This window comes from Oreochromis niloticus, linkage group LG12 (assembly GCF_001858045.2).
Source record: "Oreochromis niloticus isolate F11D_XX linkage group LG12, O_niloticus_UMD_NMBU, whole genome shotgun sequence".
Taxonomy (NCBI): domain Eukaryota; kingdom Metazoa; phylum Chordata; class Actinopteri; order Cichliformes; family Cichlidae; genus Oreochromis; species Oreochromis niloticus.
In genome coordinates, this window is record NC_031977.2 from 19581038 (window position 1) to 19606622 (window position 25585).

Genomic DNA, 25585 nt, shown 5'->3' on the forward strand with positions numbered 1-25585 from the left:
CCTGAACCAGTGTCTGTCACCTTTGTGTAATACAAAAGTAGAAGAGGAGACAATATTGTTTTCAAGGTTGATTTTTTTTTTTTTTTTGGGTAAAGTTTTGTTCTCCTCTTAATCTTGGGCACAAACGCTTACAAACATTTCATCTGTGAGCAAAGCTTAGGCATTCATTCCTGAGAAAGAAAAGCACCACTTATTAATATTACATTTACAATAAGAACTACCTGGAGTGGGATCCAGTATCCAGTGACTCAACGATTGCTTTGCCAGGTGTTGAGGTTTCTGGCGCCTGAAGCTGAATTTCCAGTCAGTAATCTGTTTTGTAAGAAAAACTTTCCGGCCTTTAAGAACCTACGCACATTTTCAACACGTTCATCAGTGGAAGATGTGGTTAATAGACCCGGGAAGGATGTTTCCTTATGATATAGCAGATGCCTCTGTCGCATTTCCACTCTAATAAGCAAGCTCACTTCTATGGCAAGAGGTTGTAAATATTGCCGTTACCTGGCTACAGATGCTGGTGATTAGAGATGTCTTCCTTTAAGACTTTGTACTATATTATTTTGGCTCTTCCTGTTCATGCCGTGAAAAGTCTTTGTTTCCCCTCAGAGACGACTTTAATTAGACAAACGCTACAGTGGGTACGACTGCTGACTCAAACTGTGACTCTTTTGGATAATGAACAACACAAATGTGAGCGAGGAAACGTGCAAAGTCAACACACAAAGTGGGGAACTCGTGCAGAAACGCTGTGCAGCGAACTAGAAGTGCTTAAAATTTGTAGTCACGACTGAAATGGAAGCTGAGTGGCATTTTTATCGCTCTTTTTCTACTCATCCTGAGCACACACGAGGCTTTACAATACAATCCACATTCAGGCAGCGGCTTATTCAACGCACTGAAGCGCTCACATCCACACGACGGCCAATTTAGAATCGCTAATGAACCTAACATGCAAGTCTTTGGACTGTGGAAAGAAACTGGAGCGCCCAGAGAAAACCCACGCGTGTACTGGGAGATCACGCAAGCTCCACACAGAAAGGCCTCAGGGAGGTTCAAACCAAGAGTCTTTATGAGGTGACAGTGCTAACTACTGCACCACTGTTGCCCTTTCCCATAAGACAACAGCTTCTCTTTAAATAGATAAGAAATGACCAGATCAGTACTCGGTAAATGACATTTTAACACCTTAGTTTTTTAGCCAAAAAAGATGTGTGAAATATATTTGCAAGACAAAGAAAAGCAGATATACAGCCGTTTCTGTGCAGGGGAAGTCAGAGAAAAATCTAATGAAATGACAACAAAAGCAATTGGCTGTTAATTGGTGCAACTACGATACATCAAAGCATCAAATCAAATCGCTCGAGTGATACGACAAGTAAGCACGGTAAGTATGAAGTGAGTCAAATAGAGGCAGTAAGTGAGGCAGAATGCGCGGTGATGCTGTTTTCTGTGGCTCTATCGACAGGAGAGTACTTGAGTAAACACAACAAGTGCCGCCCGTGTGATCCTTCCTGTCTGCGGTGCAAGGGTCCGGAGAGAGATGACTGCACCAGCTGCCCTGCAACATGGTGACAGCCACTGACACACAAACATCTGTAGTCTATACTGAAAAGATGAAACTGGCATTACAATTGAGCTAACCCACCAAAGGAAGGAGCTAAAATAATGACACGAACCTAAAAAAAAAAAAGTTCCAGTGGGTTTGGATTAACCTGTTTTAATCTGTGAAATCTTCATCTTAAACTTATCAACTTGTCATGCAAGTGCAGCAACTTGTTACACTATAAATATGGATATTATATACAGTAGCTGGGCCTAATTTTGTTCCACCTGCAGGTTCTTTGATGAAGGACGCTGTGACACCCGCTGTCAGAAGGGCCGTTATGCCGTGGGAAGACAATGCCGCCTTTGTCACTACACCTGTCAGGAGTGTACTGATGAGGGAGCTGATAGCTGCACCACCTGTGACACAGGTATATTTAAAATATACATTAATGCCTCTAGAAAAGCATAAACATCAATCACAAGTGCATTGAGTGCTGTCAGGGAAACGCAGCACCAGTTAGTGCAGATAAAAACGTCCTTTATTTCTTTGCTGCCACATAAAAGCTGCACTCTTTGAACTGACACAGGTAGCTCTTTGCAAAGGTTTAGCTGCAAATCTATCCATCAGGCCCATCCATCTATCCAGTCGGGCCTCTTCATAGTATCCTTTGGTTCACACAAAGACTCATTTGTGCCAGACTCCATCAATAAATCCTCCAAAAGTGAGTGAACCTAATTAATGCAGCAGGTCACCCAAGGTCTGCTGATAGATGTGGATAAAATGCATATTAGTCAGTTGTGTGCTTTAGAGGTCACTGCACTTTGGTCAGCTTTTCAGATCAGTCAAAAAAAAAAAGGTCTGTATTTAATGACTACTTTTACTTCCTCTAAAACTGCATGTTTTCTGATCTTGTGCAGCCAATCAGTCTATCAAAAAGCCTTTTCCCTCCCCTCATAACAGCAGTTATAAAATCCGGACATCATTAGGCAACCACAGCTGAAGAAATATCAACCTGAGGTTGGTAGTAATAACTCTGTTTATCACACTATTTCAGGAGGTATTATGGCTGTTTGAATGAATGTATTTACACTGGGGAGATTGTGTTACTCACACACCTAGCCCCCACTCACACACTCACTTTGAGATACCAGACAGCCAAAAGAAGATTAACACCAGATTTTTCTTTCTCTCTTTCACACACACACACACACACACACACACACACACACACACACACACACACACACACACACACACACACACTCTCTGTCACCTTCACATGTGCATACACTCTCAATTAGCCGGCAAGCTTGTCAGACTGTGTTTGCAAATGTGGTTCCATTTAATTGCCGGTCTGTCTGAGGCTCAATGAGACATAACAATAATAGTTTGAACAGACCCTCTATCTGCCTCTGCCCTTGTCATTCCTCTCTCAGAACAACCTCTCTTATCTTGGCCAGTCACACTCACATGCGTACAGCTCCGTGCTGAGAGGACAGGTCTTTGAAAGTCATGTTTGACGCCCCTGCTGTTCGTCACTGCTACGAGGAGCGAAGACACATATGGATGAAACAAGCAAAATACTAAAGTGTCAGTTTAAAAATGCTGACACACACGCAGACAAGCCCAGACATGTATGAAATTACAGCCAGACACAGATTTTTTTTTAAATTTAATTACAGTGAAAGCAAATACAGAGTGGCAGGCTGAGGGTGTTTAGCTGACTAACTATGAAAAACCTTTTACTGGGCTAATGTTGACATTTAAATATCATTGCATTTACAGTTTAAAAAATATTTTACTTTGAAAAGCACGTGTCCTGATTTAAAGCCAATAAATTGTTTTCATTTGAATGTCCAGCGGGTTCGAAACACTTTTCAAGTATCAAACAAAATGTGTTAAATGTTGTAAAAAGCTTATTATTATTGTTTACATAAATATTTATGCCAGCAAAAAATGTAGATTTGCAAAGGGGTTGTTGACTGGTCTCTAAACCTGTGTGAATAAATAATTTGGCTGCCCTATGAATTTGGGTTATTTTATCATCTTTCCTGCCTTCCATACATTTTACAGGAGAAGCTGCCACATGTGACTGACTGTGCCAAATGTCCTTGCGGTATACCAAAACATCCATGTACCCTTCCTTTAAACGCCTGCAGTAAAACTGCTTTGCCCTAACCTGTGTATGACTCTGTGTCTGAGTATGTCCTCAAAGCTGTTTTCAGCACTCCTCTTTCTTCAGATTTCTTTTCCTAAAACTTTTGCTTTTCTTGCTCTTCCTCAGATATGTTTGGCGTGGCCAGGCACCTCTTTAAGGGTCAGTGCCTGGATGTCTGCCCAGAGGGGTTGTTCCAGTTTGAAGGCTCTGAAGGGAGACGGTGTGACGTGTGTCCGGCACACTGCATTATCTGCACTGAAACAGATCGCTGCCTCCAATGCAGCCCAGGACACAAGCTCAGAAATGGCCACTGCATCCCACTGCATTGCAGCACAGGTGAGATATGCCGGTACAGAATTTGCAGGAATATCGTCATAGGTCACCTTCTATAAAGGAAAAAATGCATTAATAATATATATTGTAATAAAACAATATATACAAGTCTGTGAGCACACGTGTAGCCGCATTTTAAAGAACACAGGAAACACAAGGAAAATGGTCTCCAAAAGACAACTTCAACAAGCTGCAACTCAGCTGAGCAGGTTTTTAAAGCGAGGATTTTACATTTGCAAGCAGCTTTGCAACCCCCCTCCTCCTTTTCATGCTGTGTTTGACTGAATCTGTCTCATATCTGTTGTAATTGAAGCCTTCTCTGTTCATAAATGAGCCTTAGTCTCTGGAACAAAGCTGCACTGCCAAATATAAATTAGAACAAATGTTGGTCCTGACTGTAGTATAGTAATAACAGAATAATAGATGGTATTGAAAGTTTATTCAGTGAAGCAGCTATTTTTGTAGCAAAAAGCTCTATAAAAACTGATCCCCTAGTAGAGTAATACAATCAGACTTGTCTTAACTTCGTTCATCTGTTGGCCGGCACAGAGCTGATGTGTTCTTACGTCTACTTTCTGTTCCCGATCTGTTCAGCCCAATAAACACTTGCCAAATGTTTTCTTAAAGTTGAAAAGATTGAGAAGGACGAACCCGTTGCACTTTATCTCATCGTGGGAGATCAAATGCGGATGCCAGCAAATCGAGTATTGAGTAAGAGCTGAAATTTTTGAGTGAGATGTTATATTTTTTGAGATACTGCGTTTGAGATAAGGAGGAGTGGTGGAGTTAGGTACTTAAAATTTCACAACATTGAATTTGAGACGGAGGAATGATGGCAGTGTGTAAGTGAGGAGATAAAGTTTGTGAGTTAGAGAATAAGGCGAGATGTTGATCTTATGTGGACGGCAGACCTGCACAGACAGGCTGAGGACCTTGCTGGGGTTTGTTAGCTCTGCTGTATGTGATATCTCTGCCTTTTTTGTCCTTATATATAATCTTATTAATTTGTATCCACTTGTGTTCATCAGGTGAGACCTCGGATGCAGAGGATGAAAAGTGTCTTCTTTGTGATGACGGCTGCGCACAGTGTAAACGCAGTAAGCATTTTTTCTTTCCATCGTCTGGCTGATCCAGCCTTCTCCATCAACCGACCTGCATAAACAAAACCAGACTCTAGAAAATAAGCGGCAGAGGCAGTCACAGGGCGCTGCACAAAATCATGAATTAATAATCATGAGCAAACCTGCATCGCTCATCGGTGAGATACATTTGTGAAAGCGCAAACATGACACCTACTAAAGAGGGATACTCTCTAAATGTGTTTGAAAGGATAGTTGTGAGGCATCGCCGCTGCATTTAATGATGTTGCCATTGATTTTAGTTGCACCTCACGCTCTGCTATAGGCTCTCCATTACTGCAGGTACATTAATTCACGTAGAGGAGCCCCCAACAACTGAGTCAATTTATGAAAAAGTCAGGCGCTCTTAAATCTCTGAGCACTTTCCCCTCACTGGGAAAACCATATAGACTTGGCGTGGATGAGATTTGTGGAGCACTATCGGTACAAGTCACGTTAAGGTGAAAGGGCTGAGGGGTAATTATCAACATACCGTGGAAAATTGTTATTGTGGAGCTGAACTAGTCTGAGGTGGAGGCTCACTGTTATTATGTCATTATGCACTCTGGGTGGAATACGTTTCTTCAGTTTCGCTTTTGCCACCCACCCAGTCGTAGCAATCACAATTGTGCAAGCCAAACAAGTCAGTCAGCACATTAGAGATTTGAGATGATTGGCTGTGTGAGGTGATGCCACAGGCCAGAGTAAAGACGAAACCGTGTCGTTTTCTGTCACTGACATCTGACACGTGTGTGTGTGTGTGTGTGTGCACTCATACTCCTGCCAGAGGTCATCCTCTGTGTGTCAGCGTAGGGAATGCAGCTTTATCTGAACGCTGCTTGTGGAGGACTTTTGGCTGTCAGGTTTGGGCGTATGATATTAAGCCTTAAATCATAATTATGAATAGATATACGAGGGGATTCAATCATGCACTATTATGTTTTATAAGAAACCAAATTCCTAACCGCTTGGCATTGGATTTTGTTTTCATTTGCCTGAGAGATTAAGAAACTGTAGGCTCGAGGTTTGTAACACTGAATGAGATCAGTCAATGAATTCAAAAGCCTGACAGTGTGTGATAAGGTGCAGCAGCTGTTTCTCACTCCTAGCTTCACCATCTTATAAATTCAACGCGTCTTTTTTGACTCGTCATCAGCTTTATGTCCTGTAATCCTCTTAGGATACTACGATTTGTAATCAGTGGCGAGAGGTTTGGAAATATTTTACAATTGGATTAGTCAAGCTTTTGGTTCTGGGTAATTTCAGGAATGGCACTGATGCGTGCTTCTTGCGTACCCGGGTGTGATCTGATGAAATCGCCGGATTTTGTCCTTTACCTGGGACTCAAGACCTTCATCTTGCTTATTTTAGCACATAGGGCTTGTACTGCAGTATTTTTCCAACATTAAATAAAAAAAAGGCCTTTCTGTCTGTCTGGGTCCCATCCTTATTTTCATTCCTCATAACATCTCTACATGGCTGTTCATGCCACACTCCATTTGATACAAGTGAGGATGCCTTAAATAGTTAATGGATTTCCATTTGTTTACTAATTTTTCAGGAATCGCCACTACCATTGATTCCCGTCTGTTATAAAAAGGAGTAATAAAGAGTTAAACCTCTTGCTCAGAGGCTGTTTGCATGCCAAAGCTCGGTTCACCCCCAGAGTTCAGCCCTTTTAATGCACTGCATCTCATTTCTATGCTTGTCTCTTTGTATCAGGAATATCAAGGAGTTTTTCATAAACACACTTTCTCGGTTTCTCTCGCCGAATTGATGATTTGTGTTTGTTGACGTTAAAAACGGGTTCACCCATTCTCCCTCCTGAGCATCTGGAACTTTGACCGAATCTTTTGCTTTAAAGTGTGATTTTTGCTTGCGTAATATGTAGCTTGTGGGTGCATGCATACCGTAAATGTGTGAGTGCATCCACATTCCACAAGTGAATAGTTCAGGATGTGCGTACAGGTTTTAAATTCTGTTGAAATCCCCCCTCCCCTGGCGTGCACAGTTAATATTTATGCGGGCGCTATTCTCTCTCTCTCCCTCTCTCACACACAGACACAGCCTGGAGGCATGATTTCCGGCTCCTCGCTCGCTGTCTCCTCTTCTATATACCTCTGTCCCTCCCACCTTTCCTTTCTCTCAGTCTCTCTCTGTATGAGTAATTGCTTTCGCAGGTAGTGGCTTGTCGACTGCATTGAAGTGCAAACCAGTGCAGTGCTAAGTTGCGGGTGCTGGAGAGAAACAGGGAGAGGAAAGGGGGTGTAGAGGGGGTCGGCAGAGGCTTTTTCTGGAGAGGATGAAGGTCCCAAGGGAAAGTCTGCAGATGCAGGGTTTTAAAAGCCCACCCCCATGCTCTCTCTGTCCTTCGAGATGTTTTGACATTGTTGGACTAAGGGATGACAGCGTGACTGTTTCCCACTTACCAGTTGGATGGTTTTGAGTGGCAGCAGGAATTAATTAGTTTGCAAGAAAACAAGTTTCTTCCTTTGCTGTGTGTAAAAAAAACAAACAGTCGCACGCTCACCTGAATTACTTATTAATATCCCCTCCATATGTTTCCTGGTCTAACGAAAACAGGAAAAAAATTCAGAACCCATCACTCACATTATGCATTTTTTTTTGTGTGTGTGTGTGTGTGTGTGTGTTTTAAGCAGAAGTACACCTGCAGTGCAAGCTTGACAAACAGAAAATCACACACTTGCACCCACACGCTTGCAATTATTGGGGATGAGAGAAACGCACTGATCTTAAAGATTGGTACCAAAGTGAGCACAGAGACTTGCTGACTTTTACATTTGCTTTGTGGATTAGGTCTCTTTCTTGCTTTAAAATTGATCACAGTCGGCTTATGATCGAGCTGAGCATGCCGTTCATTTCTGTGCTGAGCTGAACACATTTGATATGTGTTGTCAGAGTGCCTCCTGCTGCTGTCTAAAGAAACTGCATTCAAACAGTTACTACCTGCTTCACTGGTTCCTCACTTGTTTAAAAATCATCATATTTAAATTAGATTTAAACAAGAATTTCAGAAAAGCATACTAAGGCAGGTTTTTTTTGTTGTTTTTTTTTACCCTTTTTTCTTGTGTGGTTCAATTTCTGCTCTTCGCCACAGATGATTTGGGAGATCAGGAGCAGGAAACTGTTTGCCTCAAATGTGAAGAAAGTTACTACCAGTAAGTCTCCTCGGTTGAGTAAGTCGTTAAGGTCCTCCTCCACGGTCCCACAGTGTGTCTTCATCTTAAAACGACTCTTTTTGTCTGCCAGATTAGGAACCAAGTGCCATCGGTCATGTCCTTATCGGACCTACAGTGTGGAAGATGCCATGGTGTGCGCTCCGTGTGAAGATAAACAATGTGTAATCTGTGACCAGTCCCAGTGCTACTGGTGTGAAGATGGATTTTATGTCTCTGGTAACATTTGAAACATTTCTTATTTGGTGTGTAGCACAACTATCAGAAAAATATGTAACCACATTTGGTAGACAAAGTGAGGAATTGAAAACCAGAAATAATGTTTTATGTCTGTGTTTTAAGAATATACACTCACTGGCCACTTTATTAGATATAGCATGCTAGTAGTGGTTGGATTCTCCTTTTTCTTTCAGAACTAATTCTTAATGGCACAGAGTCATAATTTTTAATGGCTAAATTCTGACCTAACCATCTAATTGTTGCAACTCCAATCATCCAAGTTCGACTGAGATTTTGATGCACCGACAAGGAAAGCAGGCACTAAACATTTGTCTCCTGACAAGTCAGCACGACAAAGCAGTCAAGATTTACATAGAAAACTCACACTAATGGACAGAACAAATCCAATTCAAATTTTTTTTACTTCAGTTTTATTTATGTACCAAATACCAGGCAAAAAAAATACCAAAAGCATCAAAAACCTAGAGTCATCTGCACATGTGACATTTCTATTATATTAAATGCATTACACATTTTCTTTGTGTGTTTAGATGGCGAGTGTGTGGATCGTTGTGAAGAAGGTTCCTTTGTGAATGAAAAAAGCCGGCAGTGCGAGCCTTGTCACCGCGACTGTCGTAGCTGCCGAGGGCCACGATACAATGACTGTGACTCCTGCGAGGATGGGTTTACGCCGAGGAACGGAGAGTGTTTAGAGAGAAGGCAGCATGCCTCTTCCCTTGAGAAGCACTTCAAAAAAAGTACAGTAAATGTTAATTTGACCTCACTTATAACTGCCATCAGCACGATACATCTAGCATCCTGTGGACTGGTGATAGACTTTTATTGTTTTATATGTTTTGTGTAAAATTAGGAGTTCAACAGCACCGTATTTGTTTGTAATTGTACTAAATTCTGTAGTGTTCTTATACTAAAACATCAAACCTAAATGAAGCTGGAGAAACTGAAAGTCATATTTCTATTGTTTGTTCTATTGATATTGTTCTATTGTTTCTATTCTATTGTAACAGATCCTTCATTTTGGGGGCATTTACATATTTAAAAGTCTTTTTATTTTTTTCTGTCACTTTCATGTCATTCCTTTTTTTTCTTAACCACTTTGTGCCACTTCGTGTTTTCTTTTCTTCGACAGCTCAGTACAAACGTGAGACGTGCCACCCCTCCTGTAAGACTTGCCTTGGTGATGGGAAGGAGAACTGCACCACCTGCCCCCCAGGTAAGCAGGCTGTATGCTGTGTTAACCTGCCTGTGAAACTACAAAATACTTTAACTTGTTTTCTATCAGAACCCATGCTTTTCCATCAACAGGTGGTCTTTTAGGTGGTGATAAATCATTGCTTTAACCTTGATGTTTTTCATATATTCTATGGAACAATATCAAATACAGCAAATGCCAAAAGATGTTAATCACTGAAAATATCATTCGGTTTAAATGACTGATGTGGTTTGTGTTGTTTTTCTTTTAGAGCGTTTTTTGACTGCTCGACACACTTGCGTGGCTCACTGTCCTTCTGGCATGTTTGCCAACGTGGAGTCTGGCCAGTGTGAGGAGTGCTCAGAAGGCTGTGTCATGTGCCAGACTGCCAATTTGTGCCAGCAGTGTCACAGTGGACTTTATATGGAAAACGGGAAGTGTGTGGTGGAGTGTCAGAGGTGCTTCTTCAGTTTTATCTTCTTTTCTTGCTGAACTCTCACACAAATGTAAAACATCCATAACATCTTGTTCTTATCTCCCTGGCTTGCTTCTCAGAGGGATTCCTAAAGATCTCAAATGCCTGCCATGTAGCGCAGGGTGTGGATCCTGTGTGGAAAGTATCTTTCACTGTCTGAGCTGTGAGAGGCCGTACTTGCTGCTCAACAACTCCTGCGTGCTCCATTGTCCTGAGGGTTATTATGCCAATGATACAGAATGCTATCGCTGTCCAGCTCACTGCACTGAGTGTAATCAGTATGGCCTGTGCAAGAGTAAGTATGATCGGTGCTGTTTTGAAAGGCGATACTAGCCGAACAGATAAGGGAGATGAGGAAGGGGTGCAGAAGAGGGATAGACAGGAAATGCAGAGAGCTCTGTCTCTGCTGCCTTGACTGCTAATAATTCAGGCCTGAAACCTAAATTCAATAGCTGCAGAGGGTCAGGAAGTGAGGAAATGAAATAAAAACAAAGAGCTGAATCCTTTGCTTTTAATTATAAATACTTAGACTTTGGAAGTCACAAAAACTATTTTGGCATCTCCTTCTTCTTTCCAGACTGTGCACATTACTACTTTCTCCATAATGATCAGTGTGTGGGTGATTGTCCTGATGGCTACTTTGCCAGTATGAGCCAGCAGGAGTGTGTGCGTTGTCATGATGATTGTGCTTCGTGTGATGGACCCGACATAGATGACTGCACTGTATGTCAAAGTGAAAAAGATGTACGTTACAGTGGAGAATGTCTCTCTGAGTGTCCCAGCCAAACTTATTATGATGAGACCATCAAAGAATGCAAAGGTAGGAAGGTGGAAACTTCACATGACCACACAATGAGAATGAAAATGAATCTGTGGAGTTGTTACAGGACATTTAAACTCAGATTCTAGTTGGCTCTGTCTAATGGCTTCATATGTCCCCAGATTGCCACAGTTCATGTCTGACCTGCTCAGACTCTGAGCCTACATCCTGCCTCACCTGTGCTCCAAGCATGCAAAAGGATGCCACTGGACATTGTGTGTGGTACAGTGAATGCTCCCCGAGCTCATACAAGGACCAGAATGGGAAGTGTCAACAGTGCCATAAACACTGCCATGGTTGTAATGGGCCAGGCAAAGACCACTGCTTAAGCTGCAACAGCCCACACTTCTTACTAGGTAAGAAAAAAAACATGTACTGTAGCTCATATTATTTAATGTATGCTTGTCCTTTTCCTTTTGAAATGCTGACTCTGTGCCTGTGTCAATCAGACAACACATGTGTGCCGCAGTGTCCTGAGGGTTACTACATTAAGGACAAGGATGAGCGCGTGTGTGGGCGCTGCCACTTCAGCTGTAAGACGTGTACTGGCCACCACAGTGTGGAGTGTGTCATCTGTAAACCTGGATTCTTCAAGCAGGGAGACACCTGCGTCGAGACCTGCTCAGAGGGGTCAGGCAAACACGTGCTCGCAAATCTCAGTAGTAGTCTCACATCCTTTAATAAAAAAACACCATGAAGTAAGCTGATATCTTCTCTCTCTTTCTCAGTCACTTTGGCAACACAGCCACCATGGTGTGTGAGCGCTGTGACCCGTCTTGTAGCCAGTGTCAGGGAGGTGGTAGCAGAAACTGTCTGAGCTGCAGAGAGGGCTATGTCTACATGAAGCAGTGGGGGCAGTGCCTGCAGAGCTGCCCTCCAGGATACTACCAAGTCAGTCATTCCATGAGCTGTCACAAGTGTCACCCTACCTGCAAGACCTGCAACGGTAAGGGAAGCCTGTCATGTCTATTTATTTATTCTTATCTGCATTGTAGCTCATTTTCCCCCCTCAAAGTCGATGGGAAATTGTTGTTACCCCATTGGGCTGTGTGAACACGATAAGTTGAGAACCAGATGTAGGATTTTCAAATTGGTGAAAATTTTACATCTGCTAAAACTCTCAAGCTCGAATCTCGATGACCTTGATGACATCAAAGGTCACGAGTTTTCTGAAGCTCTTATGAAACTCTTATGAAAACAAGAATTTAAGAAAGCTGTGACCTATGATTTTAAAATTTAAACCATATGTGCCTCTATTAGGAGGCTGAGGGGTAGCTGAGATTAAAAAAAAAAATTATACTGAATTAAATAGAGAACTATTTTTCTGGAACATGGAATAAATGGATTTTCCCATTAAATCAAATCTTAAACTGTAGCAAAGACGAATGCCGATGTAACTGCTCTTCATTTATCGCCTCTCTCCTCCCAGAAAACAGCGCTTTAGCCTGTGAGTCCTGCTATTTTGGCTACAAGTTGATGGCTACCATGTGTAACGCCAAGTGTTCAATAGGCTACTACGCTGCATCAGAGGTGACAGATCTCTTGTGTTTTTTTTTTTAATTACAAAGTGTTTTTGTTTATGTTCAAATTACTCATTAATCTTATACTTAGCATATGCAGCAATTTGCCAGAGCTGACCAAATGTGTGAACCCGCAGATTTAGTCTGTTTTCTTCTTCAGGACTCAAAGTCAGAGAGCGAGAAACTCGAGTGCAGAGCGTGCCACCCGTCTTGTTTAGGCTGCCGAGGTCCCGGCATATGGAACTGCACCGTGTGCCACGCGGGCCAACTCCTCTCTGATGATGGTCGCTGCTTGACGTGTTGTGGAAATGAGATACGCCACAAAGAACAACAAATCCCCAGGGAGTGCTGCGACTGCAAGTCATCACAATGTAAATGAGGAGCCACACTGAAACACAAACTTCCTGCAAACACACCTCTACGACCAGCATGTGTGATCTTTTCAGTGAAAATCCCTCCCTTAGCTTTTTGAACACATACTCTCGCCATACTTGTTCATGGAAAACTGTGTTTAAGTGCATGTGAATCTTGCAATACATCTGGCCCCATTTAAATAATTTAATTCTCAAACAGCCCAAATCATCTTCTTGTTTTGCCTGAAATTTCTGCAGTGGATGGTAAAAAACAGGAAATTTTTTTCAAGTCCAAGAATTTATTCTCACCTTCATATTTTCCAAAGCGGTCCAGTGGGCCGGACTATGTTTAACACCCCTGATTTAACAGTTTTCAGTTGATAAACCAAACACACACTTTAGATTTGTGCACTTTAACCTCATGGTCTGCTCTCTCTTTTTTCTTAGTCGAGTGCGTCTTGGATGTCAACTTTGTGGTGCTGCAGGAGGACACTCAGGGCAGCGGAGCTACAGTCTTTGCCTTCGTTTGTGTTCTCATCATCCTCTCTGTGGGCGGAGTGCTCTTTCTCTTCTTCAATGCTCGGTCTAAATCCCATGCCGCGACACCTAAAACCAGAGCTGGAGGGTACCAGAAACTGAGCACCAAGGAAGACACTGCACCACAACCCGCCAGCTCTTCATTTGGGGAGTACAACGACAGAATTATTGACGGTGACGATGACGAAGAAGAGGAAGATGATGATATTGTGTACATGGCACAAGATGGAACGGTGTATAAGAAGTTCAAGTATGGGTTCTTGGATCAAGATGACATTGAACTAGAGTATGATGATGAGAGCTACTCATATAGATGAAAAGAGAGCCGACAGGGATGGTTCTCCGTTTGATGTTTATTTTGCAGCGTAAATTTGCTGTGCTGTCCTTTTTTTTTTTTAAAGTAGAAACTCATCAGCCATGTTAATTTAATCCTTTTTTAAAAAACAAGTTGTATTCCTTTAGAAAATATTTAATTTCTAACAGTTAATTAGCTGGTGGAGCAAAGCTATGTGTAATTGTAATAAAAGACAAGCCCGGGAAAGGAATTGTGGGTATAATCAACATTTTTTGCTACATATTGAAAATTTGAATCATCTTTGTTTCCCGTTTTCATCTCTACACAGACAGTCCTTTAATATTTTGGTGAAAATTATTTGGATCTTTCAAGTTTGATAAACTGTGAAATAATGTTGTGGTGAAACAAAATGTTATTCATCTTTTTATGCTGAGAAATGGCCTGTTTTGCATACATGTAAAAAATATAATAAACGTTTAGAAACCGATCAGTATAGGATTTTTAAAACAGATACCGATATTTGATGATTTAAAAATGAGATATCAGTCAATATTTTTTTTTCCTTTCAGACACATGAAACAAAAGCAGACTTCCCTAGCTAAGATAACATGCGCAGTTTAAAAATAATCTACTTTAGGCTCTACCCGACTCTGCTCGGATCAGCTGGTTGTTGAATTTAAAACACCTTTTGCCAACAGGGGAGTTGCAGAGTGCCCTCTGCTGTACAAACCATGAATTGAACTGACACTGGTGTTTCTCCCATCTCTTCTTCATTTTTACATTTTTAATTTATCAACCATTATAAATGCCAACACCGATCTATTGGCAAATGGCTAATATCAGCTGATAAATTGGCTCTGCTATTATAAAGATGCTCTGCAAACCTGCATGGGTCATCTAAATTAGATTTGCTTATTAAGTCATTATAAATGTGATTTGAGACAAATTTAGAATCAAAAGTTGGATTTCTTTGGGGGAGGTTAGTGTTGTCTTGTCAGTACTATTTAATACAAGTCACCTATATTAAATTTTAGGGGTTAATTTAATATTAATTTAATTGGAAAACAAATAGAGCAATGCATAAATTATGTGAATGTTTGCAGGATTCAGCTTTGTCAGCAAAAGCTAAAACTAAATGTCTTTGCATTTCACACACAACACTATATTTAATAGCACATGTAATATGCTTCTCTGCTTTGGCAACATGGGATTTTAAGCAGCCTTTAATTAGTGCTGAAATATCAGCATTTTCTTCAGTTGTGTCTTTGTGTGAATCACGTTAGAGGAATTCTTAGCAGACTAGTGTGATTTGTGACCCTGTGTGGGTCACTTTGGATCTTTTCGGACCGATTTACAGTTGTTGTTTCCTTGTTTAGGCTACATTAAAATCTACCATGTCTGTGCAGGTGTTCAGACTTCCACTCAACAGAGCAGAAAGTTTCATAAGTGATCTTCCCACACTTTTCCTTAAAATATATTTTTCTTACAGTTTGACTTTATTGTGACTTTAACGTAGCACTCCAGCTTGTTTGGTCTCCCTGAGATAACAAGTCTCGTTCAGTCACCGCATGTGTAGTGAGAAGAGTTGGCTTTTTTTTTCTTCTTTAAGTTAAATGTGCTGTGAATGGTTGTTTCATAATAAAGCTGGATTTTGATCTTTGTTTCGAGTGTAACTCATCCTGTGTACCTGTTGACCTCAACATTTTTAAACTGAATTTGACATGTGCTGAGAAGGGATATTTTACTGTTATTTTATCATTGCATTAAAGCATTTATTGAAGCTATTGACATTACATTAACGTTTGTATTACAGTGATTGTTATAACCTCATGTTAATCTTCTATTTACAGGTGTTGGTATAATCATATAATCTTTCATTGCAGGTGTAACCATGATCATCTTTATACATATTGCCGCTTGGTGCTTATTATGGAGTTGTGCTCACGTCAGTAAGGGTTAAAAGCTACAGTCAGCGGGATGTCTGGCTGATCTATTGAGGGAAGTGGCTCAGAGCATAAAAGGCCGCACATGCTTACAAGACACTTACATCATGTTATTTTATGATCCTTTATTTAGATATATCTTTTGTTAACCTTTTAAGTAGTGTGTATTGGCAATAATTACTCATTAGTTCATTTATGTATCATCATTAATTGTTACTTCATTAGAGAATTTCTTTAGGCTGTCGGCCTTATGTTACAACTTGTATTACAGGTATTGTCATGATCCCATATTAACATTTTTCTATTACAGGTGCAGTGATAATCCTTTTGTATATACATGCATTGTATTTTTTGTGCTTGCCAATGAGGGGGGCTCGGTCAACTAGTGGAGGGTCGGAAACTTTGTTCGGCGCGAGGACTGAACAAGCTATTGTGTTAAGGATCTTGAGCTATAGAAAGAACACGCTTACAAAACACATATATCATGTTATTCATCATTATCCTTTATTCATTTATATTCTTTTTATTAAGCTTTGAGTAGTGGCATTTGATTAGAACATTTATTCAACAGACTACATGTATGGTTTCAGTTAGGTTATTGCACACATGCAGAGTTGGCCTCTGTCCTTATAGACAGAGTGAATGCTGAGGTCGAGGCACACACACAAGCAGTAGTCAAACTCATGTGTAGGGGAGAGTTCAAATATTTAAATAACAATCTGCAAAGCCTTGTAGCTGTTTGATTATGCTTGCAGGAGAGACTGTTTGTTCCAGGGGATAAGCAGAGTTAGAAGATTACTGGGAAGGATCTGGCCTCGGGAAGAAGATGATGTTCTTTTAACGTGTTAAAAGTTGTCAACATTGATTGTATTGTACCGACTTTACGCATGAGGGGGCGTTCTAATACCCTGATTTTCATAAAATCTATTGTGTGGTTTTCGGAGAGAGATCTGGTGCTGTCTGCGTACAGTGTCCCATCTCCCGCACGTGTGTTCATTAAAATCATCGTTTGACTTGACCCGGCCGGACCAGTGTTGTTATTTTGGTTTTCCTCCTGTATCCATCCCCAATATTTTGAACCCGTGACAGTGCTCAAATTTTATGTTCACAGAAACCAATTTAAAATAAAAGCAGTTAATTTGACCCTATTTAAAAATTTGGTCTGAATTTAACAATTTCATCACTGACAGCTATAAATTTTACTATCTAATCATATAGTCTAATCCTGTAATGTCAAGTGTATCATATTTGATGAGTGATTTTTTTTCACCCCACAAAAAAAAAAAGAAAAAAAAAAAAGCCAAGCATAGCAAGTAACTTAAAATAAAACTAATTTAAGCAAATTCATATATTCATGTTAGAAAAAAAGACTAGTTTCAAAAAATGAGTTTCTTGCAATTATTTGAGAGTTCAGGGTTTCATGTGGTTAAAATATGGCGACAATGGAGGACGTCAAGATTGCATAAACTCACCAGCCACCTTATTAAGCCTTTTAATCTTGAAAATATGTTTAAGAACAGATTTAATCTGAATTAACATGTATATGTGTGCGTATTTGTAAAAGCTAATATGAGTTCAGTACAAAATTCAGGTTGTATCAGCCAAAGATGTAATGTGGCAAAAAGTATTAACAGGTCAGACAGCTACATATCGTTTAATGTGGGTTTCTCGTTTTCATCATGTAAAAAGTAGAAAAGAAAACTTTGATACAATTGAATTAAAATGATTGGATTTAATGAAACATGGATGAAAATAAAGGTGGATACGCTTTAATGAACTCTACATCAAGTATCTGTGGTCCCTGTGTAAACTAGACTAAATAACTGCAACATGTGAGACTAAAACACCAGACCGCCCTGCAGTGATTAGACTGGGGAGAAGAAAAAAAAAAAAAGAAAAAGAGTGTATCTACCGATATCACTATATCTTTGATAGGCTTGATAAAGCAGCACAATTAATTAGTTCAGTCCTTTACACGCATTACAAATGGATCAACTAAAAGGCATCTCACCAGCAAAAACAGCTGAGTGCACGACAAATGTCAGCATTCATTAAAATTCACTTTTTTTTTTTAACTCTCTAAATAACATTTTAATAAACTCATGTAACACAAGAGTTTATAAGAGCTGAAATCACATCAGCAGGCCTCCACATTTCTTCAACTAATCTTCAGAGCTTCGAATGAAAGTAAACACTTCATTGTAAAAGCTGAACAGGCGCGCGCACACGCACACACACGGCTAACACCAGCCAGGGCTTTGACAACAGTTTCTGAATATAAATATATTTTAAACTAACCGATGCAGATACTAAGAATAGTGTGTTTGTTTTAGTTTTATCTGTTCAAATTCTCATACATTTGTGTTATACACTTCCATTTGTACTAAAAAGATCTTTTAGCATCTTCATCTGCCAGTGTTTTTCTATCTGTAACAAAGCCATCGACACTGAAATGAAAAGGCTAAAGGGAACAACAAATTCCCAACGTGCTTAAAGCCTTTTTCAGCCTTAGTGTTCATCTATAATTCACTGCTGATTAAAAGGACTGGTCATTGACAAGACAGTTAAGCGATACCTAAATCCAGATAAAATAAAAATAAAGATTAATAAGAAGTCTTCGCTTAAAACATTTTAGGTAAACATATCTTTCAATAAATAAGCATCTTAACCATTTTCTTCCTGCGTCAAAACAAAACTGAATTTCTGGCCAAGTGTAAAAGTTTTAGGGCAGAGTCCTTTTACTTCCTCCTTTTCTGAAGAGGGACACGTAAGGAGAAAACAAGAAAAACTGAAGGCTTTCAAAAAGCCTCAGATTGCATAATGTGTTTTTGTTGCAGATAATAATGCCCAGACCTTCTCTTTAACCGTCGCTGAAGCAGGAAAAAAAGATAAGTCATGCATTTCCAACCAAAATAAATAGTGATCAGACACTTTATAGTCTATTTGTACCTTTTACACACAATATTTTACAACTGCCTCTGCAGTGGCTGCAATTACCTTAATCCCAAGGTCTGTTTTTTAGTGCCTTCTCTAGTAAACGATTCCAAATATACAGCAGGACCGTTGAGAGGCAGACATAATCAGTCTGTGTGACAAAACCAGGCAGGAAGCTTAACAGCTCTTTACAAAGAGACACTGACAACATAAAAGAAAAACAGAATTAAAAAAAAGGAAAAAGATTGCTTATGATTAGGTCCATGTGCATGCATTGTGACAGCGAGGCTGTGCATTTACATAAACCTTTGTCTAATTCTGGTCTGTGTGAGTGTATCCACAGCACTGCTGTTTTAGCCAGCTGTTAGTGACCGTTCATAATAGTCTGTGACGTGGACGGGCTGGGCGTGGCGGGCAGGACTGAAGAGGAGTTGGCTGTGCTGGTGAAGAAGTTGTCATCTTTCAACTTGTGATGCTCTGGCAGCTCCAGCTTCATCTTGGCCTCCTCGATATCACTGTTGATTGCCGCAATGAGGGCTTCTGTCAGGACAGAGGCGAAGGTGTGCAAAAAGGTGAGAAAAGTGTTATGAGAGTACAGGAAAAAGGATGATGGAAATGTATTCATTAATACTGAGCAAAACTTTAAAAGGGCATTACTGGCATCACACTACATCACTTCTGTGTTGAGATGAGCGTAACTAAAAGGCATACCGAGTGAGTTAAAGCTTCTTTCTGGGCGGATGTACCCCACAAGGACCACACTGAGAACTTCTCCATAAAAGTCTTCTTTGAATTTGTGAATCACATGAGTCTCCTATAACCAAAAATGCATAAAGTTAGATAAGAGCCATAATTTACTGAATTGCTTTTTTGTATTAGAAAAATGTTACAATGTTGCATTCGCTCCTACGACGCATCTGGGGGAAACAAGTGACTTGCAAAATAAAAAGCCAATCAATGCCAGTGTGTGGAGGACATGCGATATCCAGACTGCTTTGTTGGACATAATGATTTGAAGAATTTGAAGTTTTTAAATCAGTGCTGACAGAAACCAGTTTTTAGTCCAGATGTTGGGTTTTTTGGCATACCTCGGGGTTCTCTCAGTTTCCCATCCACCCTTCCATTGAAGCCATTTCTGTTGAGGCTTCAGTGAACAGTTGATGCATCAACTAAAGGTCCAAACTCAAGGTTCTGCATCAGGTCTTTGTTGATTTTTTTTCCTATTTTATTTATTTATTTATTTTCCCTATTTTAAATACGGTTCATCTGCTATTCTGTTTGTTCTCCATTTGTACAAAGATACAAAAAAATAAATAAAAATACCATTTTGTTTGTTAAACTGTTTTTGTTGGAATTATTTTATAGATTTTACAAAGAAAAGGGAACAAATATTAAAGTGTCCAAAGATACAATTTAAAACCGATTCTTTGCTAAACTGTGTGTTGTGTTTACACATCACACTGGTTAATTTTTTCAGTTGTGTCTTTTTTTAAATGCTTGGATGACTCATAAGTTAGTTGTAAGTGGCTTAAACAAAAACATTCCTCTGAAAGAGGTGAGGGCCTGACAATGAGTGAAAAAGCAACCAATGTTTGAAAGACCTCCAGAAAACTTAACAGAACATTTAGAAGATTATAAGAAAGTCTGAGTCCTTGAAAGCAAAAATACTGAGTGACAAATGATGGCAAAAGACTTTTGCACAGTACTATATACTAATACTACCAAAATTATTTATTTTATGCACAACATTATTAGAAATATTAAAAACAGACACAGGGGAAAAAAAGGCAAGTTCACAAAGAAACTAGAATGCATGGCACTTTTTAGATTCGAAACAACCTCACATTAAGTATGAAAATAGAGAGGATAACCCATATAATTGATCACAAAAAGCATTTTAACAGTTCAAGCCTTTAGGGCTTTCAGTCTGTAGTGCACAAAAGCTATATCTGTCCCTCTGTAACAATAATCGGTCTGAATCTACACCTCTTTTGAGAGGAGGTAACATTTCTACACATTGAAATGGAAGGGAACGCACAAGACAGACAGCCGCATTAAAATGTCTAAACACTGGAGCTCTCATGTCTATTTCTTACGCTGCTGTTATCTTCAGAAATCCTTATTTTTAAATCTGATTAGTTTTACCTGCATATGCTAGCCACATGGCCATTTTAACAAGTAGAATACAGTTTTCTTTTCTACAAGAGATTCTGTTTTTTAATTTAAACTTCTTCCCAGTGTGAGGATACAAAAAAGAATCCTTTTTTGATATACAATGGGCACGATTGAGACAGGGGAAATTCCCATCTGATAAACTAGACAAAAATTAAAGAAATAAATTGCTGAGGAGATCTGTGGAAATCCATCCTGACTAACACGTCTCAAATTGTTGACATGTTCATTAGCAAAAATAAGTATGTCGCTAGATGGAATAGACCAGTGTTCTTTAAAACCAGGCACATTGCACATGTACAAAGATTTGGTGTTGAGCGCAACATTATGTGTTTTGTGGAAAGGACATTTCCAGATTATTACACATGGTGATGGCTGGAAAACTCTCTATATATACACTGATGGGGAAAGAAAATAATCTATAGTTACCCACATCTTTAGTCAGATGACTTTTTAAAGAAGTTCACATATTCAGCTTAAATATGTTTGTGTGAAATCTAATTTTCCTGCCAAAGCTGTAGAGTCTATGGACGCTTGTAACTAGATTATCATTAGCTTCACCCTTTACTATCAAGGACATCTTTTATGGTCACAACACTACGGCATTTAAGTGCTTACCATGGATTTCTTGGTATTTTTGTAGTAAGGGTTCCAGCCGATGCTCATCACCATTTTGTAGACATCACCATTACCCACACAAGCCCAGCCATAGTAGATCCCTGTGTTGATATCTGCTGGAAGATTGTCCACCACGGAGTCTGGGAAGTTTGCTGTAGGTCAGAGGGAAACATCATATAATGGGAATAAAAAGGATGCTGTGGAAGAAGTTTGTGATTTTCTCAAAATCACTTCAAACTAGAAGAAGACTTTTTATTTAACTGAAGTGTTCAACTGCTTTTTATGATAATGAAGGCCAGAAATGTTTGCAGAAAGCATTTGATTAAACCGTTAACTTCTGTGTATTAAAAACTGGTACTGTGAAACGAGACAAACTGCTTGAGAAACTTCTGTGGAGGACGAAAAAATATATGAAAAACATTTATTACAAAAACCCCCCCCAACGCATCCAATATCCTATGCAAGTTTGATTTTAAGCCAAAAATCTTGCAAAATGCTCAAGGCCATTTAGGGCTGCCACGATTAGTCGACTAGTCACGATTACGTCGACTATTAAAATCGTCGACGACTAATTTAATAGTCGACGCGTCGTTTGAAGCTTTGTAAGATCCCAAAAGACGCAGGAATAAGTAGTAGTATTTAAGAGTGTAATAACGGACTGAAACAGAAGATGGCAGTACTGCATGTACAAGGATGCCAGCTGCCGTTAAACCCCGAAGAAGAAGAAACTGTGTCCCAGAATTCGTAGCGCGGCCCAGCGCAGTTGTCAACAATGGCGGCAGCTAGTTAGTTTTAATATTACTCTTATTATTCTTTCTGGGTCACAAAATAAACGTTTAACATATTTTCAGGTGAGAATGTAGCTGTGTAAACCTCAAATATCTGCTCAGTCTATCAAGACACCACGTATTTTCAAAAGCGCTCCGACGTTTTCGGAGATGTCTGTTACCCACCAGCTCGATAGCGAGCCGAGGTTCTAGGCTCATTAGAGTCGGTGAGAACACCGGACTCCCGGCAAATCGTTTTCAAACTCACCGCCGTCTTTCGCTACTCAGGTTAAACATGTAATATAAGTCACTTAGATAACTTAAAAATGTTATTGTTTGGCTTTTTTTTAGTATTTTATTTGTTCCTGAGTAAATTGGTTTGGCTGAGAAATAAAGTTATAGTTTTTGCACAGATGAATAAACGTCAAGCAGACAACTGATTATCAGAAGTGTGAGATGCTCGAGAATATACTCCGGTGTCCTGTTATATTTTAGATAGCAAGGAGCAGACGGCTGAGTTTATTAAACTTCACTGAAACAATCTGCAAATTTCATTAAAAGTGTAATAAACTATCATCTTGTCTTTATTTTTAGTTAGCACATACCTTAAACACTTCAAGCTGTAAGCTAATGATAGTTATATAAGAGCAGACGCATGCTGGTGCAATAAGCTGTACATTTTACGTCCAATGGATGCATGATCTGATTAGTCGACTAATCGCAAAAATAATCGGTGACTAGTCGACTATCAAAATAATCGTTTGTGGCAGCCCTAGGCCATATAAACTCATGTGTTCTGGTTTTGTCCGTGACTGCATGCTGCCCATGGCTCCATTCTGATCTCTTAGAGTAAAGCCCACAGTTTATTAATTTGGCCATTTCTGGCAGCAAAAAAAAAAAAAAGCTGAACGCTGCCTGGTCAACAGATGTTTAAAATGCAGTCCCCTTTAGTTGTTTGAAAGCTATTGGTCTGATACTGGTTAAGTGTAAAGATCTTAAACCTTAAACTCATAGGTGGTGTAAAAACCAAAACTGAGCTTGTTTTGAAAAGTACACGTGAGGATAAATGAAGTAATTAAAAACTGTGAATCATCGTGACATTGCGGTAAAAAACGGTGCGTTATTTACGTAAAAGGTGCAGAGCAGTTCACTCGTGTGTAAAGGGGCAGGTAGCCAGTACAAAGAACAGCTGGACTAACAGAGTAACTGATCACACGTGCTATAACGTACATGTATTATATAAAATCAGACCACTAATGTTAACTTTGTCTACGGTTGTTTCCAACTTTGTAATTCCAACTACGTTATTTGCGTAAATCGGCGTTTAGGTAAGCTTAATTAAAAGCCCTGCATACAAATGGTAAAATAGTCAACTCACCTGTGGGAATACCGAGTTCTTTGCTTCCCCTTCCAAATCCTCGAACGACCTCTCCCCGACAGAAGTACGGCAGGCTCTTCATGACTAGAGTCTGGGATAGAAGCGGTCTCTTGAATGAGCGCTACAGAATGACCTCGAACGACACACGGAAGTCCGGCTAGCTAAACAGACAAGACTACACGGTTACCTAACGCACTCTTTTTGCCGAAATTTTTCCCCTGTGGAGTTCAAAGTTCACATTAGTCTTTAGCTATAATGCTGTCCTCCTCGAGTAGGTTAAGGTTGAACCGTGAAAGTTCACTTACTATGCTATCAGCGCTAATAACTGTTAGCTTTACTGGAAGCGAATAATTTCTTAAGCGGTTTTCTCCAAAAGTGCTGCTTACACCAGATCTAACAGACAGAAGTCTCCGCTTCAGACAGATCCACTCTGCGTATGACTGAGAAAACGAAGTCCAGATCCTCACAGGTAGCCGGTTATATTACATGTGTTGCACCATCACATATCTGCGTCACCAACGCTTTGTCTGATGTCACCGACCGCGTGACCAAAGACGGACGAGTAGCCATGTGCTGCGTTCAGGTGCTGTAGGAAATATAGCGATTACAGATACTCTGACAAAGGAGTTAAGGAGATGTACGGACAGCTCGATTAGTTTTTAATCAGGAGGGTTGACTTGGCAGTCTTTTTTTTTATACTAATGCCACTAGTCAAAACTACATGAATTTGAGTTTGCTGGTTTGGGATGCCAGGTAATGAGCAACCACATGTTTATACATAAAAGCTGTACTATGGTTCTCCATGTCCATTTTTTATACTCCTGTTAGTATTAGTATCAAAATAAACTTCTCAAATATATCCACTGCTGCTATTTTTCTGTCACAAGTCCCTCCTGACCAGTGACTTTAGAAATATGCTATATTTCATACAGTCATTGTCCCTGCCACTTATCTCCAACCGCTTCAGTCTGCCTTCTTAACCTCGTGTACTGTCTGTTGCTTTGGATGGTTGACCCCAGGTATTAATACTTATCCCCCCCAAAAAACCCCACCTGATTTGTGAATATTATACAAGTGACATATTTCATTATTTACAGGCATATTTCTTGTAATACTTGGGAAAGATCAGCTCAAAGTGTTGAAAGTGTTGCCATATGTCCTGCTCCACCCTCACGTACGTCTCTGTCCCTCCTGACTTCCTCCTGCAATATCACAATTCTTCGCTTGGCACCCAGTAGCGGTTTTAGATACGGGCGACACGGGCGGTTGCCCGGGGCGGCATCGTGGTGGGGGGCGGCATCACGGGCATCGGCAAAAAAAAAATAAAAAAAAATGCTCGTACTCATGCTGCCCCGACGTCATGCCAGCGCATATTGGGAATGGCATAGGCACCGATCGGTTTTCTATCGCCCATTTGCTGGGGGTAAGGGCGCCCTCCGTTTGCGAGGTGCGCCTGCTGCTTGAGGCGCAGAGAGGAGAGGGCGGGGCGGCGGGGGATTCTCTGACCGGCTGGAGCAGCATCTAATAACCAACTCGCAAAATAAAACAAAATAAAAACAAACCAACAAACCAACAAACACGAAAACACCAGACATCATGATACAGACTTATAATTTACACCGATGTTTTTTCGAAATTCTATACGCAAAAACTGAGCGCGAGAGCCCTCGGTGCGCCTGCTTGCTGCTGAAGTCAAAGTAAACTTTATCGTCATCTCCGCTACATACAGTCCAGTATATAGAGAGACGAGACGACGAGGCTCCAGTTACAGCAGTGCAAGTAAACAAACAATAAATATAAGAAGAGTAAGAAAATAAATATACACTTTAGGACTCGGGGTAAAGGGATCAATAACAATTTAAAATTTACAGTTTGATGATTTAAAGTCTCACACACAACCCGTCGAAAGGGGAGGGGTCGGCTGCTTCCAAATGGAGCACATTTCATTCATAATGATGTAAATCCAAGCCCATTATGTTTTCATGATTT

The 25585-nt window shown here is 40.1% G+C and overlaps 2 protein-coding genes across 7 annotated transcripts in view; one reads left to right on the top strand and one right to left on the bottom strand.

Annotated features, from left to right (window-relative positions):
• Positions 1–15445, top strand: part of pcsk5b (proprotein convertase subtilisin/kexin type 5b) — a 79154-nt gene extending 63709 nt beyond the window's left edge. For all 3 annotated transcript variants that reach the window (XM_005473423.4, XM_019365295.1, XM_019365293.2), the window contains 17 exons: positions 1466–1568; positions 1837–1973; positions 3831–4040; positions 5066–5134; positions 8274–8334; positions 8426–8571; positions 9123–9329; positions 9722–9805; positions 10056–10242; positions 10340–10554; positions 10837–11079; positions 11202–11435; positions 11529–11709; positions 11808–12025; positions 12509–12609; positions 12760–12970; positions 13400–15445. In XM_005473423.4, the coding sequence (XP_005473480.2) occupies positions 1466–1568; positions 1837–1973; positions 3831–4040; positions 5066–5134; positions 8274–8334; positions 8426–8571; positions 9123–9329; positions 9722–9805; positions 10056–10242; positions 10340–10554; positions 10837–11079; positions 11202–11435; positions 11529–11709; positions 11808–12025; positions 12509–12609; positions 12760–12970; positions 13400–13806 (3014 nt within the window). In that variant the 3' untranslated portion in view covers positions 13807–15445. The remainder of the gene's footprint in view (positions 1–1465; positions 1569–1836; positions 1974–3830; positions 4041–5065; positions 5135–8273; positions 8335–8425; positions 8572–9122; positions 9330–9721; positions 9806–10055; positions 10243–10339; positions 10555–10836; positions 11080–11201; positions 11436–11528; positions 11710–11807; positions 12026–12508; positions 12610–12759; positions 12971–13399) is intronic.
• Positions 15446–17365: 1920 nt separating this feature from the next.
• rfk (riboflavin kinase) lies at positions 17366–24139 on the bottom strand. Of its 4 annotated transcripts, none has more exons than XM_003451686.5 (5): positions 23983–24139; positions 23597–23687; positions 21452–21603; positions 19373–19475; positions 17366–19201 (listed from the first exon to the last, which is right to left on the bottom strand). In XM_003451686.5, exons 2-5 carry the CDS (start codon positions 23676–23678, stop codon positions 19026–19028), a joined length of 513 nt encoding a protein of 170 aa, XP_003451734.1. In that variant the 5' UTR covers positions 23679–23687; positions 23983–24139; the 3' UTR covers positions 17366–19025. The 4 variants fall into 4 exon arrangements, with proteins under 4 accessions (XP_003451734.1, XP_019220845.1, XP_019220842.1 ...); XM_019365300.2 differs by having other exon boundaries at positions 23902–24127; XM_019365297.2 differs by having other exon boundaries at positions 23597–23757; positions 23902–24126.
• Between the last annotated feature and the right edge of the window lie 1446 nt (positions 24140–25585).